The sequence below is a fragment of the Chenopodium album genome, chromosome 10 (assembly GCF_948465745.1).
Source record: "Chenopodium album chromosome 10, dcCheAlbu1.1, whole genome shotgun sequence".
Lineage (NCBI taxonomy): Eukaryota > Viridiplantae > Streptophyta > Magnoliopsida > Caryophyllales > Amaranthaceae > Chenopodium > Chenopodium album.
The window spans coordinates 3,771,152-3,782,377 of NC_137843.1; the positions used below are offsets into that span (position 1 = coordinate 3,771,152).

Here is an 11,226-nt window from a genome sequence, read left to right on the forward strand (position 1 = left end):
CAGCAAATGAGAAACACTTCATAATATCAAAATCAAATTATCAATTGTTTGGCAGTAAATGAAAAAGTCCCTATCAAGTACGGTATGTATCAAATAAGTAAATAATATAACCACGAATTTCCTTATTCACAACTACACTCTTTACTACTAGTTTTGCAAAAGATTTTGCTCTCCTACTCTAACGAATTTTTTAAATCACTCATCAAACAACATGGCCTACATTTCTAATAAAATGACTCAAAAAAAAAAAAAAAACCTTCTTTTCAAGAGTAATAATCTCCAATATTTGTCAAATTCTAATTAGTAAGGGAGAGCACCCTAGTCCCCACTAACAAACAATAATTAAGATCATCCACAAATAAAAAACATAAAACAAAAGGGTCAAATCAAAAAAATAAGCTAACGAGAGAACACTCTAACCTAATACGTGGTACTTAAGAAACAACTAAAAAAATGCAATAATTTATAATTTAGACTGGTGCAAACTCAAATGCAATAATGAACAAGCTGTTTTATTGGTGGGGTTTACGTTGTTAAAGGCTAAGATGATGATATAAAGTGCGCGGAGTCATGTGCACAAACTCGATCGATCATTCATTGAGATGCAATTGAACAATTTGTGGGGAAAGGTATGATTTAGCCGTCTCCCATCATTGCTATACATACGTGCTACATTGCTTGTCATTGCTACAGTACAAGAGCGGTATCCAAATCCGATTCGAAAATTTCGAATATTTATTTGAACTATTCTTCTAAAATTTAGATTCATGGATTGGATCTTTGCTATCCAATATTTGGATATCAAAAATATCTCTCTCAAAATTGATTTTCAAATTTTAGAATCGAACATCCTAAATTATTAGATTGGATGCAAAATGAATCTTTAGATTGTTTTACTCATATTTTATCCGATAGAGGCATTCCTAATACATTTGTACCAAACAAACACCTCTTACCTGAGAACAATCCGAAAAATGATTATTTCCCTTTTTCATCCTTTTTGAGGTTAGGTAATGATGCAAGGCTTGGATACTGTCTAAGGTAGGGTGCTCCTAGGGTCATGGTCAATCAAGGCCATACGATAATGGCGCCAGTCATGGCGGGGAAAGGGTAGAGTAACTACACCTACACCTCCCCCTCCACCCCCTAATACAATCATAGTGGAACTTGATTTTATAACCTTAGATGCCGAGGGACAAGATTTGGTCCTCTAACCATCGGGCCAAGGCAAAGAGACCGAGTATAAGTTTTTGTGTTGTTGTTATTAATAAGTTTGTGAACTGGGAGTCAAATACATAGAGTGATATTGATGTAGCAGTGTAGCACATTTGCTCATAACTCATAGCAAGAGAACCTAAACAACTCCACAAAGATCAAATGGACTTTTGAGCCTTGAAGGCTTTGGGCAGGGCGGATCAAAATTGCCAAGAATGAGCCCATACAAATTTTTAAATTTTTTTTTGAAAGCAAGCTAACCCATACATCTTGCTTTTCCCCAACAATATAGTATTATTATTTTATTTTTTTTCGGTAAATGAAACTAGGCTTTGATTATGCCCTACTAGACTACTATCCTTCCTTGTACTCCCTGTATGGCTCCGTCCCTGACTCATAAAGTGAACCCATAACGCAAAAAAAAGGGGATAGAGATTAGGGAGTAGTCAAGCCCATACACCATGAGGCAAGGCATGCAGACAGGTAAAAAAACCCCACCCTAAAATGTTCATAGTGAAACATGAACTTAATTATAATATCGCGCGCTTGAGGAACAAGCTCTACCCACTAAATTAACTAAGGCGAGCTTGATAAAAATGAACATTTATCCCAAATAAGTGTTCTGAATCTGCCCCTGGTCTCTTGGGCACATCCTGGCTCTAAATTAAGTAGTGTCGGATTGCCTGCCATCTGCAGCGGCCTATAGGGGAGGGCATAGGTCTAAGATTCAGAGCTTCTGGATCTCCACATTATGATTACATACTTCACATTTTTGCATCAAACATCATCAGACCGAATTTATGAGCAATGAGCCTACAACATTGCTCATAAAAATTTGTCAGACCAGATTTTAGTATACCAAGCCTCACCAATGCACCATGAATCCAAGATTCACTTAGTTGACTTCACCATGTATGAGTGAGCCTACTGCCTACTACATTGCCTTCATATATTTATTGGATAGCACTAAGATGGTGATTTACAAAATTGATGACGTACACAAATATGCCTACATCATTTACATGTACATACATACATCACACTCAGATGGGTAAACCAACTTTCAAAAATATAATTTTCAAGTCCATAACAGTAGGGGCTAGCATCGGAAACAATTGCATTGCTGCTGTTATATACAAAGTTTCCTGTTGAGGGAGGGCGCGGTTCTTCAAGAATATATCAAGCTATACATGAAGTGCAATAATAGTATTGCTGCAAACGCACCTTGATGAGCTGAAAATTTGATACTTTATCGGTTAAACTAAGATGGCTGACGAGGACGACTGCACCAAAGGGAGCTTAGAGCCCTTAGACGCTGGAAGTACTCTCCTAGAGCTAACAAGCCTCGAGCTGCTTGACGTACAGTGAGGATCCGGTGCATTTGCTGCAGGGTCTCTCGTCGAAGATGGTCTGCCTGGTGGACAAAGGAACAAAGGTTAACTACCTACACTGTCGAAACAGGAAGCGAAAAGGGTAGATACTAGTTCCCCGCCAAAATAGGCAGAATGCAGTGGGCAGGAAAAGAAATTGTGAATAAGGTATGGAGGATTTTATGATGAATTATAAAGTTATTACCTGGTTTACAAAGCTCACAAGAGCTTCAAGTTTCTCAATTGCATTGTTAGCCATTTCTGAAGTGTAAATCCCTTCACCTAATCGATCTGTACCTACGGTTTCTGCCAAAGTCTGCTGCAGTTTATCCATTCCCTGTGACAGTGCCTCTTCTGCTTGCTCACATGATTGTTTGAGGTTGTACACATCCATCACTTGTTGATTTGTCAAGGGTTCAAGCTGAGGCCCAAGTACCTACAAGTGTCATAAAAGCAAATATTGTCAAATTACGTACTATTGAAGAAGACTAACCATAACAGTCAGCATGACAGCATTACATCTTTCAAGTACAAAACAATCCTAAAACATGACCAAGCCTAGCACATCTCTCTATTTTTTTACTAAGGAAGAAGGGAAGTCAACTGTTTTAATCTGAATTTGTTAAATTTCACAAATATATTGGAAGTAAACATGGAAAGAAAATGCTTCACCTTCAATAAATCCGATGGACGGAACCCCCCAATCCACAAGAAAAAGCGCTCAGTTGACGTTTTCCACATGCCAGACATGAGATAGAATACGTCGGCCTTTGCTGCACCTGCCTTCAATTGAAAAAGATCAAAATAGTGCTTCATGCCACTATCTACCAGAATCCGAAGTTCAACATCGGTTATATGGGTATTCAATGCATTTCTGAGTTCGCAAATCTGTTTATTCTGCTCTTCAACCCAATGTCCATACTCCATCTCAAATGCAACAATCCCTAAAAAGGAAAAAACAATTATTAATGAATGCATAAATCTCATGTTTTAAAATTAAAGTAAGCTTAATAAATTTGCACTAAAAATAACCAATATTGATAAAGCTGGATAAATGCATAGGATCTGGTAATGGAGATAGAAAATGAAATCAAGAGACACACTTTGGAGTCCCAAGTTCCCAATAGTCTGACTTTACTTCAGTATAGTTTCATAGTCTATCTCAATATCAATTTACAATAAAAGGTCTATACTCAGCACCCCGGTTACAACTTTCGAATGACTTAGATTGATCTTGTTCGAAAATAGATAGCTGATATACCAAGCTATGAAACAGTACCCACTTCTACAATTCAACAAAATAAGAAGGCTATTATTCAAAAGACTCTTTACTGGTCTGTTTCAATTTATTAAACCTTACTTCACTAAGCAAATTTTTTTTTTTTTAAATGATTGAATGAGCAATAAGTTTCTTAAAATAATGATTTAATTTGCAGCTATATATTACACCAAAAACTAATTGAATCAGCAATTTATCAAAAGACAAAAATTTTAAGTAGAAGAATGCTAGAAGCAGAAACCTGAATTTACAGTGGCAGAGAAAGGAAGCGGATCAATACCACTGCTCACAAGCGTACCCTGGAATCAATCATTCAAGGAAGTTTTAGCATTTTGATTAAAGATGCAGTCTTTAGGAAACACATCTACAGTAGATAAGAAGGGCAATGAGAATTATGTCAATTATCATCATACCTGTTGTCTCACTCGTTCAAGCTCTTGCTCCATTTGCATCAATTTTGAACGGCTTAACTCTAATTGCTGAATATAGACCTATAAATAACAAAGTTCCAAGAAGAATTAGATCAGCAGAAAACAAGTACCACAATTCATTAAACTTGTAACACTTCTCTTCCCACCTTTTTCCGCATACGACTTTTGCGAGCAGCCTCACGATTTTGTGCAAGACGTCTTTGTACCTAAAAAAAGGCAGACAAGCAAAGAAATTTTCAAAAGACTGGAGAAGAAAATGCACATCAGCATCAAAATCATCTGTCTGGCAAAACACTTATTTTAGTGTCCAATCCATGATCTCCTCAGGGGCCAGTGAATGGCAACACATACAAATGTAACTAAAACATAACTAGTGTCACATAAACTAATCGAGTATTATCTGATAGCAACAAGATGAAATATGTAATCACAATTTGCAACAACCTGGGATAAGACCAAGTGAGGCTTCGCCTTAAAACCAATTGGCAACAGATAAAGTGACTTCCTAGAAGTGGAAAATGATACTTTGCTCTTTTTCCCAATGTGGAACAGCACTCAAGTGCATATATGGGGTTCGATTGTTCAAAAACTCCAAATGGCAATACAAATAAAAAGGGAGTTAGCCCCAAGGGAACACATACTCTGTAAAGAACATATGTACATCATAGTGAACTTTATACTTAGTAAGATCAGTTAATCAGAAAGTCGAATCAAATTCCAAAAGAAAAATTACAAAAATAACTAGATTTGTAGCCAAGACTTTTGGCCGTGTCATTAACACAGGAATTTATATTTTTCAAGGCAATGTACTAAAAGCGAGCATGCAATTGAACTCTCAAGGTAGCCAGGTGAAGAACATGTTTTAGTTTTGACAAAGAAAACTGACATTCAAGATCTTCCAGATAATATGAGGGTAAGAAAACAACTAACAAGAAATGGAATCACTAAATCAAGTTTTAAGACAAACAAAATCTTGGGAGCCAACATGTTAGCTTATATTAATAACCCTCTGGTAAAACACTAACAGTAATTCTTTTTACCTTGTCAGTAGGTTTAGATGCTTCCTGGTCATATCTGTTAGAAGGTGCCTGTCCTCCATGAGATGAAGTGTCCTCTGACTGTGAATTAACGAAAGTGAAGGTTAAAAAAGTGCCAGAACAATATGAGATTAATAATTGACCAGAATGTATGAAGTATGAAGAGAATAATGCTGATCAAAAGTACCAAGGTGTCAAGTCTCTCGTTTACTTCTACAACAGTGGACGGAGATACATTTGGAAAGCCATCATCTCTGAAACTGTCTACCCATGAACTAATCTGGTGAAGAGGCTCGTATATATTCATCCTTCTTGACACTAAAAATTGAGCAGTAGGCGAATTCATATTCATATGAAGTAAAAACGACTATCAACTTCTCTAGCTACTAAAATCAACTTCAACAACCCAACAAATCTGCATTACCTGAAATGCATGCCTTACATCAGCTCAAGGTATATATGAGAATAGATTCTTGTTTTTTTTTATGGAAATCATGTCATTAAGTAGAAAACACATGTAATTTGCAAACCCAATACACGGAAATTTGAAAACTCTTATAAGATACACATATGTAATTTTAGCCAAATTATCAAGTTACTGCTGTAGTAATTCTAAGTAACCAAGAAACAAAGTGCAAACTACCAAAGCTTTATCGCACAAGAACACACTTTAGGTGATCAATTCTTTTCCGTTCAATTCATCCTGATCGAAAAAAACAAGCACCAAGGTTTCACTGGTGACATCAATTCTAGTTCACAATATATTGCAATGCCACTTGAGCACCTGATGAAACATCCACCTTAAACAGCAATCTTTAACGGAAATTAATTGTCTCAGTTGATCATTTATCAGTTACTACACCAACATATTCCCAATCAAGTTAGTGTAATGTCCCTTTGTGATATTCCAAATGCTTCCATAGATACATGAAATAGTGAAGTCCTTCAAATCTTGAAAACCACCATCAAAATCATCTCATAGACACTACACCTAATTCGTTCTTCGGTCTTCAACACTAAATTAAACCCTCTTCAAATCAATATTATTCCATGTGTATATATGCAATCAAACTCACATGCCTAGCTAAGATAATGATACACATACATAAAATCGCCGGTGCAATATTTGATGTATGATAAAGAATTATACATCAAAATTACAGAGTACAAAACAAAACATTTCTAAATCCTTGTGATATTTACTCAAAATTATTTCCAAGAAGATTGAAAAATCAAACAATATAACTTCTAACTAATTAAGTACATAATATGAACCATAGGATCACATCTAAGAATAAACACGTAATCATATAACATCCCATCAACTTGGTGGAATCAATAATTATTCCCACTATATGATGTTCTACTTCACCATTGATTTAATATCATCCAAATTGACCCCAAAAACATAAATATTTTAACAATATTTACCATCATCACCTTCGAGCCAGCCAGCTCGAAGGTGATGAATTAAATGTACCCAACTTTATCCTTAGCTCGCGTTACAGCGAATAAATACATAAAGTTACGATTTTTAGATAAGAAATCTTTAAAAACAGCAAATGAAATTTACAATTCTAATAGTAGCAGTATTTCTAGTTGTAGTTATACAATAGAAAAAAGCAAAAAAAAAAAAAAAAAAAGTAAGTAAAAAAATTAAAGTCTATGACATGCTATATCAAATCATAAGACAAAAGCAAATCCCAAAAAAAAAAAAAAAAAAAAAAAAAAAGAACTAAAAAGAAAAAAGGAACCATATTATTAGTTAGCTAACTAACTAAAATAATTATCAAATTTAAGGATAAAACTTGTATTAATGAAGTAACAAATTACCTGAAACTTGGAATTATCTCAAGAACATCGAGAAATACAAGGAGAATTGGATTGTTGGAAGAAATAAATGTGGGAGAATCTTCCAACGAAACCCAGAAATGGAATCCATTTTTTTGACAAGTGAGAGAGAATTAATAATAACAAGACGAACGCAAGGTTAGCTTAAAAGATACCATCATCATCATTATTATATTTTATTTTTCGGGTTTATTATAACCGAGTATTCTATTTTACTCCTTTCGTCTCATAAAAATAAGTATTATTAAGTGGTTTCAACTATTTAGATAAGGGGTAATAAAAAAGAAAAATTAAATTAATTAATGATTAATAAGTAGCAAAAGTAAGAAGAATTTTATGAAGCAATTTGACTGAGAAGAGTACTCGTAGAGTCGTAGTAGTTAACGAATGAATAATTGTTTAAAAACTGATTTGTCGTAAACGAAGAAAATAAGAAATAGGTGGGATGTTATAATGTAATTGGACAAGTAGTGATAATATATAATAATGTTTTATGAGGAATTTAAAATGAAGAGGATTCATAATACATAATAACAATAATAATAAGTGGACTGTTATATTTTTGAGTTATTATCATTTTGAATGATGAAGTAAGCGAATGAACATATGATACATACATCGTTATTTTCTCTCTCCTAATTTACTTTTTTCGTTGTTGATATTAATAATTAAATTGCTGTTGATGTTGATGATGGCGTCATATTTCCACTTTGTTGGTAATATTTATATGATCATATCATGCGCACCAGGTCAGTGATAAAATATGGTGTTATCCTACGCGCACTAGGCGCATGTTAGATGACCCTACAAAAGGGTTGACGTTTTGGCGGGTGGATAAGACAGTTATCCACGCGCTTATTTTGGCGCGTGAGTTTTTTGTGGTTGGGGTTCCACGTATGTTGTGTTAGCTTTTTTACAATTGTTAGGTTTCGTGATAGATTGATCGTACGTATTGTTGTTGTTAGTTTCGTGTTAAAGATACTAATTAATTTAAATAAAGTGATCGTGTTTGAGTTTTTAACTTTTACAAGTAATTTAATTAATGATTTTGAAGATGTAGATAAATCATTTGTTGATTGTTTATTGTTTTATTGTATGGTGTAAAAGGTAAGGTAAGTTTAGTGAAAGTATTGATAATGACTATAAGGAAATTTATTTATTGTATTTTATGGTCTCATCTTTATTCATTTTCATACTTATATGTTAGATCTTGATTGTGTTACTTTGTGTGTGATGTGTGTTGTCTATATTGTATTGTTGCACTACATTTTTAAATTGTACGCAGCACATTATTATTTTTCACTACTCTCACATTCTCGTAGATAGGATGGGATATGGGCTATTTTTTCTCCTAAATAGATTTAAAAATATATATATAAATGTTATTGTGTAGAACTTTTAATTTTCTCATTAATTTTTAATTAAATGCAAAAATGACAATGTATGTGGGACCAAAAAATTTCAAAGTCACATATAAAAGTTTACATGAAAATGACAAATAGAATTCAGTGGATCATTTTGTGGTAATGACCCTGATGATACTTTAGAAATTATAATGTACAACAAGACATGTCATGTGGTACGTTAATCATACTATGGATCTGTTCTCTTCAGTTTAATTACTTCAACTTAGTTTCTAATTTCCTTCTCTCATAAACAATTCAATTCAACTCAGTTCACTAAATTAAAATAGACTCTATATCACACAAACTAGACAAAGAAAAAAGCTATAGCTCAATTATTATCATTACCAAATCCTACAAACTAATTATCATAGATCACCATCTTCTATATTCATTAACTAAACTCAACCTTAGAAATTATTTGAACCTTAATACTTTATAGAAGTAACAAATTATTTGCCAAACACTTCATAACTACTCATAATTCATAAAGAGACAAAAACTTTACATACATGTATTAATTTTTTATATATATATAATCTCTCAAATATCTCCTTTATCCAAACGCCAAATTAATCTAGCTTAGGGGGCAAATAGACTTTCAACACTAGATAGAGTATTAAACAATAGTTAATTAATAAAATAAGTAAAAAATTAGCTAGCTTAGAAGAGAGAATTAAAAAGGTAATAGGTGCGTCATAGTCACGCATTAAGATGCGTTTAGTGTTCGATTTGAAGCTTTACATCCTAATTCTTTATGTAACAGTAGTATTAGAGCAATGGTAGTGGTGTGAAAATGGGGTAACGGATAGTGGGATCAAAGGGCCAAAAACACTTATATTCATGTCATGACTTTTGAGTGCACAGAAGCGTCATTATGTCAATTGATCATTCTTAATTTCTATTTTTATATATGTGCTTATTCATTATTGGTTTTTCTTTTTTTCCTACCGGATCAAGTGAATCATCATGCACTTTGTTTTTCTTTTTTGATTCTATAAAGAAAGAATTGAATTATTTACGATGTAATACTCTTTTACCTCGTTCTTAAATAAAAATCTCATTCTTTTCTAGAAACGGAGGAAGTATAGCTGGACATGTACGGATGATTATTGATTAAGGTTTAATAATGAGAGAAGATAGTGAAATAGTTTATAGAGACAATACTCCATTCAAATTGAGAAATGAAGTTTTAGGGTGCTTTATATTCACTTGATTGTTTTTTAATTTCCTTGAACTTAATTGAAATAGTCTGAACTTATTAGGTTAATTATAGTATAAACTTTCATAAATCTTAATCAAAATTAAACTTAATTTTAATAAATATATCTTATCTGGACTAATTAGCTCTTACTTGAACTTATATTTCTTAAACAGTTAAACTTAGTAAAATAAAGTGAATACAAAACCTTGAATGATACGAGAATTTTAGTGACTTTTCTTACGGGACAAAAGTTTTAGTAAGTAAATCTTTTTTATGGACAGTTGGAATTTATTAATTGTTTTTTTTTTTTTTTTTTTACTGCTTCGTAACCCAGTTAAGCTACGAGGGGTCATTTCTTATCATTCGTGGTCTTCGGCTTCAATCTAGGAAGAAAAACAATAAGTACAGTTTTCCTTTATATATTAGTTAATTAATTAGGTGGCCTGACTTTTTTTATATAATATACTCCACATAACAATAACAAATTTAAAAAGTCCAAACTTTATTGATTCTTATTATAGTATTCTGTATTCTATTTGTTTGAATCGAATCATGTAACAAAGTTTTTTTTTTATAATTTTTTTTTTCCCTAGTTGTCTTGAGAATCAAGTTTTCTATTAGTAACAGAAATATGAGCAAAGTTAGCTAGTTGTACAAAGGAATAATGCCAATCCACTTATCCACCTCTACTATTCTTTACAACGGTCCATGTAAGTTACAACTTCATGCCAATAAGCCACGTCTTTTAGGTTGAAGATTGATAAGAGCAAGACTAGATTTAAGTCTTAAGACTTAGGATGACATCATCATTTTTAAAATTTTTGGTCTTAAGACAAGAGTTTGATTTTTTTAATGTATTTAAGAAGTAGAGTCTTAACAAAATCTGAAGAGGAGTTTTGAAAACTCTAGACTCAACTCTACACACTATACACAGTGTTTTCCCTATATATACATCAAAATACAGTGTTTTGATAAAAAAAAAAAACTTTTTTTTTTTATTTCTTAAATACATTAAAATCTATGTACATTTCTTCAAAAAAAAAATATTCTATGTACGTTGTTTCAAATTTTTTTATAGATATGTACGTTGTTTTTAATTTTTTATACACAAAAATCATATTGTTTGTTTTATTTTATCTTAATTATGTACCTAACTTGTTTCAAAAAAAATAAAAATACGTACCAATCATGATTTAACAATAATTATTAATTTAAATTATCTTGTATTTTAACTATCCTATTTTTTTGTTGTTGTTTGTTGGTTTTAATATTTATCATGTATGTACCTAGTCATAATAAAATTACTTTATATATGTATTATATTATTAAAACTAAATATCCTATTGATTTTATTATCATTTATTTGTCTTCTTTAAAAGCCTACAAAAAATATAAACGTACAATATTGAAATATATATGTTAAAATACAAAAACAA

The 11,226-nt window shown here is 32.3% G+C and overlaps 1 protein-coding gene across 2 annotated transcripts; it reads right to left on the bottom strand.

The window, feature by feature from the left end:
• Window positions 1–2,190: 2,190 nt before the first annotated feature.
• On the bottom strand, window positions 2,191–7,596 carry LOC145561971 (transcription factor TGA4-like). Of its 2 annotated transcripts, none has more exons than XM_081622113.1 (9): window positions 7,166–7,596; window positions 5,520–5,650; window positions 5,336–5,413; window positions 4,442–4,501; window positions 4,278–4,355; window positions 4,106–4,163; window positions 3,258–3,529; window positions 2,791–3,021; window positions 2,191–2,629 (listed from the first exon to the last, which is right to left on the bottom strand). In XM_081622113.1, the coding sequence occupies exons 2-9, from the start codon at window positions 5,637–5,639 to the stop codon at window positions 2,477–2,479; spliced, it is 1,050 nt and encodes a 349-aa protein (XP_081478239.1). In that variant the 5' UTR covers window positions 5,640–5,650; window positions 7,166–7,596; the 3' UTR covers window positions 2,191–2,476. The 2 variants fall into 2 exon arrangements, with proteins under 2 accessions (XP_081478239.1, XP_081478238.1); XM_081622112.1 differs by having other exon boundaries at window positions 5,520–5,756; window positions 7,166–7,593.
• Between the last annotated feature and the right edge of the window lie 3,630 nt (window positions 7,597–11,226).